The following is a 21586-nucleotide window of genomic DNA, read 5'->3' on the forward strand; positions in this document are numbered from 1 at the left end:
GACTGACAGTTAACTGCCAAGCATTGTTTGAAATTTAAACCAGGCAGCTTGACCCTGATTGGTCAAGGCATTGCCCTGAGGAATGAACCAGCAAATGGCTGTCACTTATTTTGTTTAGCTGAAACAGGCACAAAGTATGTACATGTTCTTTCTGTCTGCAAAGAACAGAGACCTGTGTGTTAATTTATGTAGCTTCCAGTACATGCAAATGCACCACAATGCGAGCCTGACTGACAATCTTAAATTGGCTGTCAGCATATTTCTTAGCACACTGAGGATTAATCAAGCTGCTTGTTTTAAATTTCAAACAATCTTGGCAGTTAACTGTCAGTTGCGATCACTGGTGCATTCTCCATGGCAACACCCCACTTGCCAACTAATCAGAGGAGCCTGAGGGGTCCTCAGTTGAAGTCCAGCACTCTGAGGATGCACCATCGTATGACTCCTGGACACCCTCCATCAGCATGGATACACACACATCAGTGGGTCCAGGTTCTCAGATAGATAATGTGGCAGGCCACTGAGTGCATGCTGCCCACACCAAAGCCCTGCATGCTATGGTTGCCAGCTAACCTCACCTTGGTGGCTCAATGCCTTTCTGACATGTAGCCAAGTCCTCTCCTGCTCTTGGTTAGCAGGGAAGTACAGGTGGACCTTGAGTTGGAACATGGGGAAATGATAATTGGAAACTGGGACTCTTCGCAAGGCAGCCCTCAGTTTTCAGTCCTCCCCCACCCCAATGACAGAGCTGTATATGCTATGTCCTGCCCCAGTGGCCGAGTCTGCCCCTGCAAAGCTGTGTGTGGGGCACTTTTTGACCAAGCCCTCATGGGCTCAAAATTCCAGACAACATCTACCATGGGCATCCATGTGTCAGAGCAAGGGACTGAGCAGGCTGTCCCTCCATCTCTGCTAAAACAACAGGGATAGTATCACATAGAAGTAATAGGAAGTATACAAGGCGAAGGTCTTAGTTGCACAAATGGAATCACTTAAGTGCTTATTGCATTGCTAGTGTTCTGGGATGAAATATATTTTTTAAAATACCATTTTGCTTATTTAATTGTGGACTTTGATGAACCAAAGGATAGCTGCAACAGGTCACATGATTCACAAGTTGGTTACTGTTTCTGGAAATTTTCAGCAGCAGTTACAGGACAAAAGCTCAACTCTCAGCCTTGTGGAATCTCACACCTCTCACTTTAAGGGCACAATACAATCAGCAAAGCCAGGGGCCAGCAGACGATCCATCTCCCCAGCCTGGCCCTATAACAAAGGGCAAACCATCAAAACTCATTATACCTGCAGAGGCATTAAAGGCCGCTATTTATCTCCTAAGGTGAACAATGGATTTTAACTAGAGGCTGTGTGAAGATGGATGTTTTTTTAAAAAAATATTTTTGGGAATATGGTAGTATTCTATAAAAAATGGCTTAGTGTGTGTGTGTCCATGGGTAATTAAAGTGGGGGAAAGTTAGTAAATGGAGCTTGTCTGTGGAAATTAAGAGATGAAAGGTAAAGGAGCTAGATGCATGCATTTGTAATGAAAGGCAATGGTGAAGTTGGAATTACAAGTAAATAAATTGGGTTTAAAATGTGCATGATGGGTGTCAAGAAAACAAAAAATTATAATATTTTTCTTCTGATAATCCTGGCATATTTCCCCATGCACTGGAAGTCAGGCTGTAATTGGATTAAGAGCTAAAGTCAACAGCAAGTAGTGGTTTTGATATGTTAATGAACTAAGAGGAACTTTAAATAGAGTTTTACATAAACCAATAACAGGAATATTTGAATTAAGTTGTTTTAGTTCAGCGTATGTGCAGGTTGTAAAAAGGTGAAAGGAAATAAGGTAAAGATACAGTAGGTTTGTTTTCACAAGTCTAAGAGCTAAAGTAAAGAATGATTTAATCAAGTCAAGGGAAGAAAGAATTTCTAAAGAGATTGGCCGAGGCAATGAAGAGATCAAAGTGAAGGAATGTATTTAAGGAAGTACTGAAGCCTATGTGAGGGAGTAGCTGCCCAGAGGACAGCAGGGTAGCTAGTCATAACTCCCAGAAGACAATGTGAGTAAGGCCAGTCTGAAAAAAACAGTTGCTGCCAGCCTCAGAGGACATCCCAAGGAAAAAGCACTGTTTGGTAAAAATTACTGGGCTTCTATGGATTCTAAAATCTATAAGGATAGTTGCTGAATAGAAAAGGGAAAGGTTAGCTCTGAGGGTAGTTAAGTTAAGATTTGTGGAACAATTTACAAAGGTTTCATAAGTATACAAGGGAAGGTTATTAATTTTTGTTTGCCCTGAAAGTGGAGGCAAAAGCAAGGAATTAAAGATTTTTTTACTTTGGAAAAGTTGATTTCAAAGAAGTGCTTTGGACAATGGAGCCTATGGTGAAAAGGATTAAAGGTATTTAAGGGAGACGTTTAGTTGAGTTGGTGTGGCTGTGGGGGGATGTCCTGAGACCATCTCTGTGCTGAGAAAAGTTGTGAATATGAAGCAGCCATCCAGTTTAAAGCCAAAAAAAGTCTTTGTTTTCAGAAAGCAGCCTGTTTCTCAACTTCCTTCAAATTTCCACAGCAGAGTGGAAGAGAGTGAGAAGCTGTGTAATGTACTTTACTAAAGTAGCAGCAGTTTTGCCTTAGGTGATTTGCTGGATTTATATGGTTAAAAATATATAAGGCAGTTGTTGCCAAGTAGTTTACTTGTGCGTTCTGACCAAGTGGGTTTTTGGGGGCAATGTTTTGTAAGACTGTTTCAACCGTGTAATTTTAATCTTGTGGTGTTTATGTTTTTCTTTCTTCTTGTTGTAAACCTTATAATTTTAAAATCCCAGAAGTATTATTGAGATTCTATGCTTCCGGGATCAGTAGTTTTCCCCTTCAAAATAGAAAAAAAAAATTATGATCAGTAAGACAAGTTTCCTTCTAGGATTTGGCTTGCTCACCGAATAACATTAGCGGCAATTGTGACAAATTTGAGGCTCTTGGCAAGATTTAAAATTCCTTGATTAATTGGGATTTGGGAATTTAAAGGATACAAGTATGCGGAGAGTACTGAACTCAGGAGTTTTGTGTTGAGGGATTGGACTGCACCATGGCTTTGGCAATTGGTAAGACTTTTCTGGGAGTGAAAGATGTTACTGTGGAGTATTTGAAATCTTTGACTAAAATTCAGCTGAGAGAGTTAGCAAATGAAATGCAGGTACAAATAAAAGTGGAACTTCGTAAGGCCAACATGGTTAAAGTACTTACTCAGCATTTAAAGTTAGAGGAGGAGACACCTGAACTTAGTGTGTCACAGCTTGTGGTAGTAAGACTGCAGTTACAAATTAAACAGCTTGGTATGGAAAGATACAGGGCAGAATTTTGTCGTCGGTGAGCAGGGGGCGGGGCCCGCTCGCTGACACGTAAAATGATGCGGGATGACATCAGGCGCAACCCCCGACATCATCCCGCCCCATTTAAATTTTCAGGAAGGTGGGGGCACAGCAAAATCAGCTGCGGGCCCGCCGACCTGTTAATGGCCAATTGAGGCCATTGACAGGATCATTAAAACAATTAAAGGACCTGCCTGTCCAACCTTAAGGTTGGTGGGCAGGCCAGGAGCCCCGGCGGGCAATAGAAAAAAACATCCACCGGCGGGATGAGGTTTCATGTAGGGTTTTAAACATTTTAATAAAGCTAGTATGTAAATTATGAACATGTCCCATCTCATGTAACATTGTCACATGAGGGGGACATGTTAGGGAATTTTTTTTTTCTATTTTTAATCTTTTTCAAAGTGTAAGCGGTATCCCTGAGGCAGCACTTAGCCTCAGAGATATGTGCGTTCTTTCATGCGCATGTGCGAAAGAGCGCACTCTCGCTTTTGGGGAATCCCCCCCGCCCACACAGGAAACGCATAGCACTTCCCGCTGGATGTCACGCTGGGCGGGCCTTAATTGGCCCGCCCACATAAAATGGCGGCGGGGCCCACTTCTCCGGCGGGGATCGGCTCCCCGCCCGCCGGAGATTGGGTCAGGCCCACCTGCCTGACAGGCAGAAAATTCTGCCCATAAAGACAGAAGTTTGAAATTGAAAATGAAATAGAACTGAAGGAATTGAAAAATGAAAAAAAGAGAAATTAGAAAACTTGAATTAGAGAGAAAGGAGAAAGAGAAAGAAAAGGATAGATTAGAAGAAGTAGAAATGAAAAAGATTCAATGGGAAAAAGAGGGGCAGGAAAGGGAAAAGAAGAGATTTCAAGAGATAAAAATGTGAAAGCTCAAACTTCAGCCTCAGAGAGAAAAGTTAACAAATGAGGAAAGAGAGAAGGAAAGAGATAGAGAGCTTCAGGGCGAGAAAGAAGCCAAACCGTATGAATTGCCTAAAGCGAAGCTTAGAATAAAGGAGGAAAGGAGAGATAGTAATTCAGATGGTGACTTTAATTCCTTTGAGTAATTTGATTTAACTAGAAATCTTTGGTTTGTGCCTAAATTTATGGAGGATGGAGTTGAAAGATATTTCAGCTCATTTGAAAAGTTAGTTATAAAATTGAATTGGCCAAAAGATGCTTGGACTATAATGTTACAGAATGCTTTGTCAGGTACAGCAATGAATGTGTATGCTAGCTAATCAGAGGAGCAATCTGCAGACTATGAGGTAGCAAAAAATGCAATATTAAATGTTTATAAGTTTGTCCCTGAAGCTTATGGGCAATATCCTGCCCATAAGAGAAATTGTGATTATGGAAGAATTTAGACATAGTATTCCAGTAACTGTCAAGCATTTAGGACTGTAAGAGAGAGACCCAATCAAACATTTGTAGAGTTTGCAAGAAAAGAAGAAACTCTCTGGGATCAATGGTTTAGGGCATTAAAGTTAGACAAGACTTATAAAAATATGGGTAGAACCTTACCTCTAGCGGACGGGCTGGGCAGGAGCGGCTGGGCTGGGCAGGAGCAGGCGGGGACGGGCGGGGAGCCGATCGCTGCCTGCGATCGGCTGCACGCTGCCATTTTACGCGGGTGGGTCAATTAAGGCCCACCCAGCGTAATACGCGGATGGTAGCACTCAGCACTACCTGTGTGGGGGGAGGGGAGGAGGGAGAGTCGGGGCTTGCAAAAGAGCACAACAATCTCCCTGAGGCACGGAGCTGCCTCAGGGAGATTAAATTGATGATAAAACTTTCCAATAAATGAAGTAAAAAATTATTTAAACATGTTCACTCACGTGACAGTGTCACATGAGCTGGGACACGTTTGTGCATTTCGCAAAATTTATTTAATTATTTAATTAAACTTTCAGGAAATCTCAACCCGCCAGTGGATGAGGTTTCCTGAAAAATATGAAGGCCACTTGGGCTGTTTGCCTGCTGGTCAACCTTAAGGTTGGATGGGCAGCATTGTTAACAACTTTAATTACCTTTTTAGTGGCCTTAATAGGCTATTGACAGTTCGGCGGGCATGCAGATGCCTCTGGCGCGTGCCCACTGACCGAAATGTCAAAATGATGCATGATGACATTGGGATGCACACCCGATATCATCGCGTGTCATTTTATATGTAAGCGTGTTGGGCCCACCCCTGCATGCTGACGGCAATATTCTGCTCATAAGAGAAATTGTGATTATGGGAGAATTTAGAAATAGTATTCCAGTAACTGTCAAGGGATATTTAGATGAAAGACAAAGTAAAAAGATCATGGAAGCTACTGTTTTAGCTGATACTTAATGATATTTCACACAGGCAGTTGGGTGTCGGAAAGGGATCATTTGGGGGTCAGCAAGGGAATTAGAGGCATCGAAAACCCAGTGATGGTAAAAGTGTTAGTAACAAGGAGCCAGTTGAAGGACGCCAGTCTATTAAATATAGAAAGGTAGAAGTCAATGGTGAAAGAAGAAAAGTAGTATGTTAACATTGTAACAAGAATGGACATACAAAATCAAATTGTTGGAGATTCAATGGGAGACCAATTGCAGTGAGAGGAAATCAGAAGAGTTCTATAAGTAAAAGTGCTCTACATTCTGAGATGCAGGTGCAAGGCAGGCCAGTAGCCTTTGTACAGGTGAAAGAGGAAGAGTGAGTATTAGCCAGAGAGATGGGAATGTGTTTGCAACCTACCCAAGGAAATTCGGAAGGGAAAGTTACAGATATGTTTAAAGATTTTATATGCAAAGGGAAAGTATATCTATGTGTTCCATGAAGAGTACGGAAAACTCTTAAGATCTTAAGAGATACAGGGGCTAGCCAGTTATTAATATTAAGGGATAGTGCCATCTGCTGTCCAAAAGGGGTTGTTGCAGAAGAAAGTGTTAGTTAGTGGAACTCATGGAGGGTTCAAGCCTATTTAGTTATATAAAGTAAATTTAAAGAGTGATTTGTTAACAAGAGTTGTTGGAATGGTGGAGAAATTGCCTATTGTAGGGGTTCAATTTATTCTAGGGAATGCTATTGCTGGATCCCACATATTGACTATGCCTACTGTAGTAGGGGAACCTGTTGAGATGCAGTCAACAGAGGTTTTACAAAAGGAGCATCCTGGATTGTTTCCAGATTGTGTGGCGCCAAGGTCACAGACACACAAACTTAAACAGGAAGAGGAAGAATCTAAAAGACATGGGGAAAATACTGAACCTTAGTTGGCTGGATCAATCATTGAAAAGATTACTCAGGAAGAGAAGATTAAAGGGGATGTGGTTGAGGTGTTTAATTTGTTGGAGTTAGTAGAGTTACAGCAGGGGGATCCAGACTTAAAGCAGTTATGCCAAACAGCTTATTCTGAAACTGAAGCAGCATACATCCCAGAGCGTCAATACCTTCAAGGCAATGGGCGGAATTTTCAAGCACATTGGTGGCAGTCATGATAGGTTGTGTGTGCAAAAAATATGGTGCAACCTGCTTCATGACGGTGTGAAGGCAGGTCACAATCATCCACTCAGCCCGCCGGCGGCAGGCTGCATTTCCCGCCATCGGTCGGCGAAGAGTTAATTGTAATACATCAGCATATAATTAAAAGGCCATCCCACCAGGCTCTTGTAACCTCTCTGTACCATCCATTCATGTCGACGGGAAGGCACACCATTTTTGTCGGTGGGTACAACTCCATTTTACCCACCCATTACTGCACTTAGTGCAATTCTTGGATAATTCCGCCTATTGTGTTAAAGAGGAAGTGGAGACCACCTCATTTTAAAAATTAATTTATGGGATGTGGGCACCGCTGCCTAGGCCAGCATATATTGGCCATCCCTAATTGCCCTTGAGGTGATGGTGAGCTGCCTTCTTGAACCTCTGCAGTCCTTGTGGTGTAGGTACACCCACAGTGCTGTTAGGAGGGAGTTCCAGAATTTTAGACCCAGTAACAGTGAAAGAACAGCGATATATTTCCAAGTCAGGATGGTGAGTGATTTGGAGGGGAACCTCCAGGTGGTGGTGTTCCCATGTATCTGCTGCCCTTGTCCTTCTAGATGGTAGTGGTCGTGGGTTTGGAAGGTGCTGCCTAAGGAGCCTTGGTGAGTTTCTGCAGTCCATCTTGTAGATGGTGCATAATTCATTGGTGGTGGAGGGAGTGAATGTTTGTGGAAGGGGTGCAAATCAGGTGGGCTGCTTTGTCCTGGATGGTGTCAAGTTTCTTGAATATTGTTGGAGCTACAGTCACCCAGGCAAGCGGAGAGCATTCCATCATACTCCTGACTTGTGCCTTGTAGATGGCGGACAGGCTTTGGGGAGTCAGGAGGTGAGTTATTTGCCAACGGAATCCTAGCCTCTGACCTGCTCATGTAGCCACAGTATTTAAATGGCTATCCCAGTTCAGTTTCTGGTCAGTGGTAACCCTAGGATGTTGATAGTAAAGGATTCAGCGATGTTAATGCCATTGAATGTCAAGGGGAGATGGTTAGATTCTCTTTTGTTGGAGAAGGTAATTGTTTGGCACTTGTGTGGTGTGAATGTTATTTGCCACTTGTCAGCCCAAGCCTGGATGTTGTCCAGGTCTTGCTGCATTTGGATATGGATTGCTTCGGTATCTGAGGAGTCGTGAATGGTGCTGAACATTGTGCAATCATCAGCAAACATCCCCACTTCTGACCTTATGATGGAAGGAAGGTCATTGATGAAGCAGCTGAAGATAGTTGGACCTAGGACACTACCCTGAGGAACTCCTGCAGTGATGTCCTGGAACTGAGATGATTGATCTCCAACAACTACAACCATCTTCCTTTGTGCTATATATGACTCCAACCAGAAGAGAGCTTTCCCCCTGATTCCCTTTGACTCCAGTTTTGCTAGGGCTTCTTGATGCCACACTCAGTCAAGGAAATACTTAAGAATCTAAATGTGATATTACATTACCTCCTAAACAACTGTGATTTACAAGAGTTGTTGCAGTCACACTAAGCAATTTTCAGAAATAGACCGGGGAAGACAAATTTGGCTTTGCATGATGTTGAAATCAGGGCTTTAGTTTCAATAAGGCAACACCCATATAGATTTAATTCAGTAAAAGTGGCTCAAGTGCAGAAAGAAATTGAATTTATGCTTGAAAATGACATCATAGAGCCCAGTCAAAATAATTGGAGTTAACCCATTGTAATGGTGCCAAAACCAGATGGATCACAAAGACTATGTATAGATTACCGAAAAGTAAATGCAGTAACAAAGGTGGATTCATACCCTATTCCACGATTGGGGGATTGTATTGAAAAAGTGGGATGGTCAGTATTTATCACAAAAATTGATTTAATCCGAGGATATTGGCAAGTACCCTTATCGGAAAGGGTGAAAGCAATATCAGCTTTTGTGACACCGGATGGTTTATATCAATGCAAAGTAATGCCCTTTCGTCTGATGAATGCAGCAGCAACATTTTGAAGACTAACAAACAAAGTAATTGAAGGGCTAAGCAATTGTGCTGTCTATATTGATGACTTATTGATATTCAGTCAAACCTGGGAGAAACATCTACGACGTTTAAAGGAACTATTTGATCCACTACAGGAAACCAATTTGGTTGTAAATTTGCTAAAAGTGAATTTGCGAAAGCAAAAGTGACATATTTAGGCCACACACAGACAAGGCCAAGTGGCCCCATGAGATGCAAAAGTAAAAGCTGTTGTGGAATTCTCAGTGCCTACAACAAAATGGGAAGTTTTGACATTTGTGGACATGAGTGGATTTTATCAGAAATTCTTGTCAAATTTTAGCAGTGTAGCAGTGAAAAAGAACAGGAGATCCCAATGGACACAGGAGTGTCAGCCTGCATTTGACAGCTTGAAAGCTGTACTAACAACTACACCTGTTCTCACAGCACATGATAATACAAAACAGTTTAAAATGGCTGTTCATGCCAGTGATGTGGACGTTGGTGCTGTGTTACTACACGAAGATAAACTGGGACTTGAGAAACCAGTAGGATATTTCTCACGGAAGTTGAATGTACATCATATTCAACTGTAGAAAAAGAGACTTTAAGGTTGGTTTCAGCTTTGCAGAATTTTGAAGTGTATGTTGCAAACAACTCTTCAGGGTCAGTTGTATATATGGACCACAATCCTTTGAAGTTTCTGGAAAAGTTTTGAGATAAAAACGCAAGACTATTTTGGAAGAGCTTGTTATTGCAACTGTTCAATTTTAAAATTATACATTTGGCTGGACAAGACAATTTAATTGAAGATGCATTGTTAGGAGCTTAAATTCAAAAGGGCTTGGATGTTGGGGAATTGAGAATGGACTGGAATGAAATTCTAACAAAAGAATTGTATATATGTTCATAGTTGATGCATGATAGTGTAATCATTTTTTTGTAATAATTAATAAGAAATGGACTGAGAAAATGAAAGTGCCTTTTTAAAATATGACATTTCCTTTTTCCATTGCGGGAGGTGTGAAGATGGATGTTAATTTTTAATATTTTTGGGAATATGGTGATATTCTGTAAAAAAGGCTGTGTGTGTGTCCTTGGGTAATTCAACTGGGGGAAGATTAGTAAAGACAGCCTGCCTCTGGAACTGAGATGAAAGGTAAAGGAGCTAGACGCATGCATTTGTAACGAGAGGCTAAAGTGAAGTTGGAATTACAAGTAAGTAAGTCAGGCTTTAAAATTTACATGAGGTGATAGGTAAGAACTTGACTGTTCAGCTGCTAAATTTCAAAGAGAGTTTAATGGACTTTTACAATTTACAAAGGTTTCATAAGTATACAAGGGAAGATTATTAAATTTTGTTTGACCTGAAAGTGGAGGCAAAAGCAAGACATGATTTTTATATTTTGGAAAAGTTGATTTCAAAGAGGTGCTTAGGGCTTTATGGAGTGTAGGATGAAAGGGAAACTATATATATTAAAGCGAGAGAGGAGTTGGTGTGGCTGTGTGGGGGAGATATCCTGAGACCAATTCTGTGCTCAGAAAAGTTGTAAATTTAAAGCAGGCATCCAGTTTCAAGCCAGAAAAGTCTTTGTTTTCAGAAAACAGTCTGTTTCTGCCCCTCACCTGCATCCCCCAAATGGAAAACAAGCATTTTTTTGTATTTACTTTATGATTCAGCGACCCCCAGGTAGAGTTGGTATCTTCACAAAAGATCTGTAAACCCTAAAACTGAATTTGGTCAAGAAAAAATTACATCTGAATGAATAATCGAATTAGTTATTTAAATAGACGGAAACTAATAGGCATGATTGAACGAGCAGCAATGGACTAACTGCACATGTATGGATGCGTGCAAATATGTACATGGATGAATGAATGAATAAACAGTCGAATGAGCTGAAAAGGCGACAGACAGCAAAACGCCGCTACCTTTGAATCAGGCAGCGTGCAAAGCTCCGTGTCTTCACCACACAGGGGCGGTGTTCTTACATTGCTCAGTGCAAACCCCCGTCAAATGATGAAAGAGGGGCAGCTAACGCTGAATTGCCACAAACTAGTAATGTGATGGGGAGACCGAGTGATATAAAAGTCCCGCTTCCGATAGATTAGCAGGTCCAGAAAAGTTAGATCGCTGTATTATTTAAAAAAAAAATAAAACTTTAACCATTATGGATCCAGATGTAGATTACATTAGTCAATTTCATCACTGGTGACCAATTTTAAAATTTAGCCGGACTGGCTTTGGATCGAATGGTTGGTTATTTCCCTTAGAATTCACATTTGCTGCTACCAAGTTAAAGCCAGCCAAAATGAATACGAATATAAGCTGTGTAAACAGTTCTAGTCCGGTACCTGAGCGGTTCATTCTCGATCGCCCACCTTGGATAGCAAACACCCTGGCGGGACTGCTCATATTTACCATTGTGATCGATATCTTGGGGAATCTACTTGTCATCTTGTCAGTTTATCGGAACAAGAAATTGAGGAACGCCGGTGAGTCCAGCACATTTTTTTGTGTGATAGGTCATGTCTTCAATTCTAACATATTTCCCATTTCAAGTGTTAGCTTCCGTGGTTTTTTTTAATGTATTGTGTTTAATCAGAACGATGCCGCTAATTATTATTTTATTGTTTAGTTGAGTAACGTGTTTGCCAGGTTCTCGGTGGATGGGATGTATTTACATTCAGAGAGCACCCTGTCAAACACAGACCATTCCCGGAAATCTGAGCAGAGAACAGATAAAGATCGACAGCATCGCCCTGATTGACAGGTCATCTGGGTAACTGTGGATCAGCTCGGACAGGTTGTTGCTGATAGAATCACAGAAGGAAGCCACTCGGCCCATTGCGCCTGTATCGGCTCTTTGAATGAACTCTCCAATAACTCCCACTTTCCCGTTCTTTCCCCAATGTCCTGCAATTTTCCCCCTTTCTGTATTTATGTAATTCCCTTTTGAAGTGACCATTTAATCGTATGCTACCATTCTTTCAGGCAGTGCACTCCGGATGTTTTCCATTTTTAAAGTGGACATTTCCCTTATCTACTTTATTCTAAATTTCACACCGAGTGTGAGTTGCTGCAAGAAATAGTGCTGGTGATGGTGGGTGAGCTGGGGGTAAGTGGGGAAGAGTGTGGTAGTGGGAAAAGGAATTGTTTCACAATCAGAGTGAAAAATTGTAGCCGTTTTGTCGGCTTTTTGCCTTCACGGTGACTCTTCCTTCAGTGTGTTGGAATTGTGACATTGATCTTACAGTCTCTTGTGAAGAGATCATTATAACAACTGGCCTCTTCTGACCTGACACCAGTACCTCACTACGATGGTGAAACAGGATACATTCCCTTATGAAATAATTCGTTTGGCGGGACGTATCCTCTCACTGTGTTAAATCGTGTTAAGCCGCACAACATTTCATTAAGACAGTATTTACACTGCAGAGGGAGTGCCTGAGAACCCGCGGTCCACTTGTAGTGTACATGTTTTGTTCAGCGCCTGCAGGAATGTGCCTGTTGAATTCAGTTGGAACAGTGGGATTACCCACCCAACTGTAGGAGCGAGTGATCAAAATTGAGGTGATATTCAACCTTAATGCATAAATAAATGAATTTTGACTTGGTGCTATTTTTACTCTTTCAACACAACAATAAATATTTCTTTGGTAAAAAATTCTTACCTGTGGTGATGCTGATCTCTGCTGAAGTTTGTGGAGAATTCATTGTAAAATAATACAGCTTTCAAACAATAGTCCCCCTGGCAAATGTTAGATGACAGTACCCTATAAATACTATATTGCCCTTTCCATTCTGTCCTATGTTGAATTTTGTTCCAGTTGGTATTAAGTTTCCTCACTATATGTTAACATGTACTATATATAATATATCAGTATGTTTGCACATATAATATTTCAGGATTATCCACCTTTTCCCATTGCATTTCAAATTTTATTGAATGTGTTGGAGTGATTTTCTTTGAGCTCCCAGAACATTGTTCTATAAAACATGAGAGATAGCAAAAAAGGACAAAAATTCTCTTTGGAGCTGCCATAGATGAATTCAGAGCTGATCATGATAATTCTATGACCTTCTTTGGGATGTTTAGATAGATATTCACTTAGTTAAAACACTATTGTTGTGGTCCTTCTCGCTAAGTAGATAGAAAGATATTGGTGGAATAAGTGAGAGGATTATTGAGATGACAAAGTATGATGATAGAGAATTAATCAACCCTCCCCAGAATTGCCATGTGCTAATTTCATTGACCTGTCAGTCATATTGTGGTATCCATTTGGTGGTGATGACATTTGTGATAAACTTTCCTAATTCATTGACAGATATCAATAGAAACAGCAGTATTTTGCAAAGTAACAGAATTCCATTATATTAAAGTTACAGCACACAAACCTGATTGACAGTGAAATATTGCAAATAACAATGTAAGGAGCATCATCCTTTTTTCATTGATGTTTTCAGGAGAAGAAAAGTGCAGCAAAGCAGTTGTGAGAAAGCAGAATGAGCAATGTTTCGACATCTGTGATGCATTTAAAGTATGATAGATACCACTTCCTCTCTATTTTCATACCATCTGCTTTTTAAATCTTATTCCTGGCACTCAGTCCAGCAGTTTGCCAGCTTTCAGTAAAAGATAAGCTCAAAGTGCAAACTTTCCAAGCATGTTGAAAGTAATGTAACAACAGAGGAGCAACAGAAAGAAAAATCAGAAGAAATATAAGCACGAGGAAAAACTTTTTCACACAATGAGTGGTTGGGATCTGGAATGCACTGCCTGAGAGTGTGGTGAAGGCAAATTCAACTGAGGCGTTCAAGGGGGAATTGGATTGTTATCCAGAAAGAAAGAATATACGGGGTCATAGGGAGAAGGCCGGGGAGTGACACTAGGTGAACTGCACCTTTGGAGGGCCAGCGTAGATATGATGAGCCGAATGGCATTCTTCTGTGTTCTAACCATTCTGTGATTCTGTGATGACAAAGGAAAGGACTATGTGTTATATATAGAACATGGGCAGGCATCACAGTGAAGCCGCAAAAATTAAATGTCCTGCTAGGACATAACAGAAGGGTTTAGTTGGTACTTGGTACTGCTGCATTTTCTAAAATCTTTATGTTATAATTTATAATCTTGTCACAAACATTCTAATCTGGAAGACTAAGTATTTATAATTTGTCTTCAGGTTACCTTTCATCTTAATAGTATTTACTGATTATTTAAGATTTGCAGAAATATATGTCTCACATTAATGTGAAATGATGAAAATGATTCTGATTGTGCAGCTATTTTAATTTGTCTTTAGGACTGGTTTAAATTTCCTGTCTCATGAGAGAGGAAATTATTTATTCAGAATTTCAGCTTTTGACATTAGAGCTTAAATTTCAATAAAATATTTGTTTCTCTTGACAATCAAAGGAGTAGATATATTTTAAACAAGCAAGTGTAAAGTGCCTGTAACAAGTCCTTCCACAGAAGAGCCCCTTATTAAACTATCCTTTCCAAGTAATTGAATTACAACATTTTAAAAATAAATATGAACCTTTTTGACCGTAAAACTTATTTGTATACTCAAGGTATTCAAGGCAACACTGAGAAGACAGATTAAATGCCGTGAGATCAAATGCAGCAGGAGCTCATTCATTTGTTATTGCAAATGTGAATTGTAGCATTGCTCTGTGTGCCATTAAAATTATAATATTTCCTCCTAAATTTTCTACCAATTTTGCTTTGTGAGTTTAGGTGTAAAGTGAAGCTATTGCTGGTTAATTGGCGTTAGTTCATTAACATTGCAATTATACCACACAGCTGCTGTGAATAGCTGTGGAGCATAAAGCTCTTCTGGCAAGATCACGGACATACAGCAGATTTCATCTCCAAGAGAAAGCCATGAATGCTTATAAATAGGCAAAGAGCTCTGCTTTTCAGGTGGCTGTGTTTTAATGTAAGGAGATCACAGATGGCAGAGTTATTTTCCTCTTCATAAATTTAGGATACTCATTAACACATTAAGAAAGTGCCCTGGAGATCCAATAGACCACAAGAGCACTCTGAACCTAACTTCACAGCATATTCGTATTGATGTGTAACAAAAACCACTAAGAACAAAAATCTCTAAGAAGGTGGTGCATAGTTGTAATGTAACAGATCTTATTTACAAAGCACAGTGTTGTCTTAGGAAAAGTTCATGAATGAACAAAGAGGTTAATATGGACAGCCAGCATAGAGAGTATAAAATGTGCTATGATCAGGCTCATGATCATTTTGCATGAATTGCAGGCATTCTTTAGGGAGGCAGTCAACCTTATTCCAGGAAACATCTTTTCAGTGCAAATCAATTTATTTAGTACACTTTTAACATATATTGTATTTTCCAATTACAATTATAGAGTCCTATTAATGAAAACAAGTGTAATTTAGTTTTGATTACATACATTTATAGTGCATTTGTAACCAGAGTATTAATAGTTATGATTCTGCATCTTGCAAAAGCAAGTTTATCTTGACTGCATCAGTACGCTTATTTTCTAGCTTGTTAAATAACATCTGGTGTAAATGTGACAGGTCATATTTTTCCTTTCCGCTCTTTTTGACATATTGTACTAAAAATAATTTTTAGCTCGTATTTGTTTCCACTCTAGTTAAACTGAAGAAACAAATTATCATTACTTTCAGTGTCGTATACAGTATATTTTACATCAATTACTCTTCTGAACTGTCAGAGGTGTTAAGGATAAGGTGTTAAACCAAACTCTGTCTGACCTCTCAGGCGCAAAAGATCCATATCACCATTTTGAAGAAGAGCAGCTGAGTTTTCTTTGGTATCCTGCCAATATTTATCACTCAAACAGTATTTTTAAAAATCTGTGTGCAACTTTGATGGCCATAATTTCTACATTACAACAATGACTACACCTTAAAAAGTACTACTTTGGATATAAAGCATTTTAGGAGGTATTAAGGTCATGAAAGGTGCTATAGAAATACTTGTTTTTTCTTTTATTATGTACCATCTGTATATAGTACAGTATCCACACAGCATTTTTATTGCTAATCCAATTCAGTTTCTGGTCAATGGTAACCCCAGAATGTTGATAGTGGGGATTCAGTAATAATGCCATTGAACATTAAAGCGAGATGTTTAGATTCTCTGTTGCTGGAGATGGTCATTGCCTGGCATTTGTGAAGCACTAATGTTACTTTCTGCTTAGCAGCCCAAGCCTGAATGTTGTCCAGTTCTTGTTGCATATGGACATGGATTGCTCCAGTAATAGGACAGTCGCGAATGATGTTGAACACTGTGCAATAATCCAAGTGCATCACCACTTCAGGCCTTACGATAGAAGGAAGGTCATTGATTAAGTATCTGAAGATGGTTTGGCCTAGGACACTACCCTGAGGAACTCCTGCAGTGATATTCTGTCACAAAGATGATTATAATCCACCTATCACTCACTGAAGGTCAGGCATTCTGCTGCAAGCTGGGGCCTGAACTTGTGCTAATTAAAAGGCCAAGTTGCAGGTGAGGTGCTTTTGAGTAATTTTTTGCTAAGACAGAGTTGGTGGCAGCACTGTGCTGGATTCTTGGATGTGTTTTCTTTTAAATCAGTTTCTGAACACAGCCAAGGAAGAGAGAGCACCACTTGATCCAGGTATGGGGATAGTTGTTGCAATGCCTCCTCATCTGCAGCATGACCAGGAAATAGAAAAGAGGAGGCAGAGAGGGGAAGGCCTGTGAGGCGGGAGGGAGTGGGAGGCACAAGAGCAGACAGGGAGGAGACACCCTGGTTGTGGTGGACAGGCTGTACATTAACAAATTAACAACTTCCACTTCAATAACTTCCCCATCAATCACCACCATCACATTAATTTCACACTCACCATCACAACTTCCCTTGGCTAACATTCAACAATAAAAGCCGCCAACAAAAACCTTTGCAAAACATCTTTAGACTGCAACATTTGTAATTATACAAACAACAATGAACTACTTATCCTTGTGCATTCTTTTAGTGCCTGTCCCTTTCCTCATACCCCAATGAGGTGCTACCCCAATGACTGCACATAGCTGGTGGAAGGCTGCTGGCATTTACTGGGGGAGCCTGCAGATGGCCTGAGATGACACCCTCAAGCAGCCCTGGGTCTTGAGGATCAAGCTTTGGACTGCACCACCTCGGCAGCATTCAGCTGAGAGGCACTGCAAGGGCACTTGCAAAGTAGCAGCGGTGGAAGGACAAATGCAGTCAACTCAAGAAAGGACTTAAATTTGCAGTCCAGGGAGTCAGTGGCACTTCCCCATGGTGACACCTCAACCTTTCTAGTAGCCTGCTGCAGGACAGATTGTCGAACTGCTATGAGAGTCTGCATGCCCCTTTGAGCGCTGAAATCTACAGCTATGATGACTGTATGGCACCAAGCATCAACATTATGACCTTATCTTCCTGAGGTCTGAAATTCCACTGAAACGCTGAGACCTTGGGAGGATTCTGCCTGTGCTGTAATGGAAGCTGAGGCAGCAGCCACCATACACTGTATCATGGCTGGGCCGCTGGTGCTGTCATGTAGATGGCCACCACATCCATGCTAGAAAGGATGGACTCCAAGCTCCGCATGATGCCCTGTATTGTGGTGAAGCCAGACTTCTCCATGCTCCTTGACAGTAACAATGTGGCAAGCCTGCCAATGTCCAATTCATCTTGATATTCGCTGTCACCAGTGATCTCCTGTACACCACTCCGTCAAAATTTTTATCTAAGTTCCCTGCGGGAGAATTGTCTGTGACCTCACCCTCCAGGGAGCTGGAACATGAGCCATCCTTTTCCCCTAGACTGTCTGCAACCTACTTGTGCCCAGTGATTCACCATGTGCTGAACTCAACTGTATACTAGTCTGTAAAGTTCACAGAGTGCTGGTAACTGAGCTGATGGCTGGGATTGTAAAATCAAATGATGTTGCCTCCTTATCATTGTGGAAGGATTGCTGCTGCTCATCCTCCTGGCTCTACTAAGGCGGTCCAGGTGGTAGGTCTAGGGTATTTGAAAGCATGCAAGCAGAAGGAGAGAACTGAGGTAAGGAAGTGTTTGTGAGAAAGTTCATAGTCATGCCATCAGTGGGTTCCACTTGATGGTTTATCTCATGGTGAGGAGTGAGTTGAGAAGGGGTATAAGACAGTCACTTACCATCACCCTGGACAATCTCTGCTGCATCAGAACCACAGGCTGATGATCCAGAGCCCCACCTCCTTGAGGAGGCTTAGCAGTGGAGTCTTGCAGGCCACCCTCCGGCTTTCTGGGGCTCCCTGATGTGTGTGGCATTCTCTTGCAAGAGAGAATGGCAGTGATTGTGTTGCACTATGATTGGTTGATGTGCCTATCATAGCTGAATAGCTGGAGACCTTTAAATTTGCAAAAAAGTGGGTGTGTTGCTGCTAGCATTGGTAGATGCGTGTGGGTAAGGTGCAGTATGTGAATGTTAGATGTGAGTTCTGAGTGTCTGAGTTGCTAGGTATGGGATGAAGATGTGGTATATTGAGCAGAGTGAGACATTGGTGATGCAGTGGGTAGGAGATGTAATGTGAGGATGGATTCACTCACATTGACCACCTGTGTGAGGTCATTTTACTCGCTTTTGCACTGCTGCCATGTCCTTGGCATCAGAATCCGTGCAATAATCTCTCCGACAATGCGCTCCCACTCATGCTGCAGGTTGGTTTGTGAGGGCTTCCTGCCAACCAGGAAAACATAAACTCCCTCGTGGACTCTATTTTGGTTGGCAGAGTTTCCAGGGTGGTGTTGCTAAACCTGGGAGCTCACTCCCTTGTATGCTGCTTCCTGCAATCGTTGCAGTTAATTGCCCAGCACCCTTCATGTCAGCAGCTCAGTTTCCTATAACATGGAATCTGCCTTTAAGAAGGGCAGGCTGGCTGGATCTTGCGATTTGCTAAGAGACCATGTGATTTACTAACAGCACTGCCTGGTCCCTTATGCAGAGCGCGGAGGTTCCAGGCAGCAGTTCAGAGAGCAGAGCAGCGTGGGAGCCGCACACCCAGTGCTACCATTATTCAGGTGAGGCAGGTATACCAAAATCGCGTGGTGCCTACCTCGACCTGAACGGGAGTGAGCAGATTACGGGTCATCACCCCTGCATGCAAAATATGGAGCTATCTAATTTTTAGCCTGCAAGGGCTAAGCCAGGGGACAAAGGTTAGAATATTTAATTCAATGTGAAATCTCATCTAGAATGCAAAGTAAAAAGAGAGAAAGAGAGACAGGATTAAGAGAGTGAAAGAGAGATAAGAGAAGGAAAAAGTAAAATAAAAAGTATTTTTTCAAAATTTCTAACCATAGTCAAATTCTGAAGAAATTATGCTTCACACTTGCATTATGACCAATGCAGTTGGTAAAGCAGAGTTATTTAAAAATCCTAGAGGGACACTTCAAATAACTGTCATAACCTATAATTTTAAGTGTTATGTTTGAGATGCAACTCTAAATTCAGGGATCAGACCAACAGTTCTCGAGGTTTTATGTTAAATTAAATGAAATATTTTATTAATTTACACAGGTTAAAAATATACATGGCTACAGATTACTACTATCATAACTTTTAACGAATTCCCAAACTAATCTCCATTAAGACAACAGCAACCCATAGACTTAACCAAACACCAGGCAAAGCATTTTCACCTTACAAATTCAAAATGAGGTTCTTTTCATTTGGTTCCTGTGGATCCAGTTGGAGGCTTACAGCTGCCTTTTGATCTTACATTGCCTCTGCTCTGCACACTCGAAAACCGCTGATGTTATACCTACCACCACTGATTGAATTCAAATTCACATTGTCTCACCAACCTCTTTGAACGTCACCTTTTAACAATGAAACCCCTTTCATAGTATCAATTTTATTCATAATATAAACATATTGCTTGGTATCTGCTAGATAGGCATCAAGTTTTCACCCCACTTCTTGAATGGTCTATTCAAAAAAATGCAAATGCACGCTATCTCTCTTACATATCAAAACTAGTACATATCAAAGCACCCATCTAGCTGGCTTTAATCCAATTAAGACACACCCACAGACTAAACCTCTGTTTTAAAAGAAAAATATTTTCCAAAATATATACATTAATAGCTTCATGACATCCCCATCCTTATCATAAAATGAACTGTTATAATTCTAAAAGACAGCTTCATTTTAATAACCCATCTCACATGATCTCCTATACTTATTGCACTATTACATTACCAGATGTATTAACATAACTATACATATATATATATATATATATATACACATATATATGTACATATACATACACACAAGTCCTTGGTATGAACAGAAGTCACTCCAGTTCAGTGTCCAGTTTTTTTCAAATGTCCCAATTTCCTTTAAGCATTTCCTTTAAGTTTGAACTCTTGATAATGCATCTGCGAACAGATTTTCTCTTCCAGCAATATGTATAATACGTAGATTAAATGGTTGTAATAATAGACTCCATCTGAAAAACCTTGCACTTTTGCCTTGAAATTTGTCCAAAAGATTCAAAGGATTATGGTCCGTATAAACGATTGCTTCTGATGAATTGTTTGCAACGGAAATTTCAAAATGATGCAATGCTAACACCAAACTCAAAATTTCTTTTTCAGTCATTGAATATCTTCTCTCTTGTACATTCAGCTTCCATGAAAAATACCCTATCGGTTTCTCAATTCTAGTGTTATCTTCTTGTAACAATGCCTATATCGTTCACGTCAATGGCCAACTTGAATTGCTTGGCATAATTGGATACTGCCAACACTGGTGTCGCAGTTAATGCAGTTTTCAAACTATCGAATGACTTCTGACACTCCAGTGTCTATTGAAACTTTTTGGGCAGCATTTTGCTGTCAGCAAGCAGGGGACTGGGACCGCTCGCTGACACGTAAAATGACGCAGGATGACGTCGGGTGGAACTTCCGACGTCATCCCTCCACCATTTAAATTTTCAGGAAAGCAGGGGCGCAGCAAAATCAGCTGCAGGCCCGCCAACCTGTCAATGGCCACTTGAGGCCATTGATAGGATCATTTAAACAATTAAAGGACCTGCCCGTCTAACCTTAAGGTTGGCGGGCAGGCCAGGAGCCCCAACCGCAAAAAGATAAAACATGAAACCTCATCCACTGGCGGGGTGAGGTTTCATGTAGGGTTTTAAACATTTTAATAAAGTTTTTCTGTAAATTATGAACATGTCCCATCTCATGTGACACATGAGGGGGACATGTTAGGGAATTTTATTTTTCTATTTTTAATATTTTTCAAAATGGAAGCGATCTCCATGAGGCAGCAGTGAGCCTCAGGGAGATGTGCGCTATTTCGTGTGCATGCGCGAAAGAGCGCACTCTCGCTTTTAGGGAATCCCACCCCCCCCCGCCCGCACAGGAAGCGCATAGCGCTTCCCGCCGGACGTCACGCTGGACAGGCCTTAATTTGCCCGCCCACATAAAATGGCGGTGCGGCCTGCTTCGCTGGCGGAGATTGGCTCCCCGCCCACCGGAGATTGGGTCGGGCTCACCCGCCCGTCAGGCAGAAAATTCTGCCCCTTGTTTTTTTTGAATAGTTCTCAGTGGAGCAACCACTTAGCTAAAATTTGGTGCAAATTTCTGGTAAAGCTCACTCATGCCCAGAAATCTCAAAACTTCTCGTTTTGTTGTAGGCACTGGGAAATCCACGATAGCCTTGACTTTCGCATCTCTCAGAGCCACCT

At 41.1% G+C, this 21586-nt stretch overlaps 1 protein-coding gene across 1 annotated transcript in view; it reads left to right on the forward strand.

Annotated features, from left to right (window-relative positions):
• Positions 1-10909: 10909 nt before the first annotated feature.
• Positions 10910-21586, forward strand: part of LOC144684633 (melatonin receptor type 1A-like) — a 104117-nt gene continuing 93440 nt past the window's right edge. Inside the window, exon 1 of the mRNA XM_078548692.1 lies at positions 10910-11332. Coding sequence (XP_078404818.1) covers positions 11149-11332 — 184 coding nt within the window. The 5' untranslated portion in view covers positions 10910-11148. The remainder of the gene's footprint in view (positions 11333-21586) is intronic.

This window comes from Cetorhinus maximus, chromosome 1 (assembly GCF_964194155.1).
Source record: "Cetorhinus maximus chromosome 1, sCetMax3.hap1.1, whole genome shotgun sequence".
In the NCBI taxonomy this organism is placed as follows: Eukaryota; Metazoa; Chordata; class Chondrichthyes; order Lamniformes; family Cetorhinidae; genus Cetorhinus; species Cetorhinus maximus.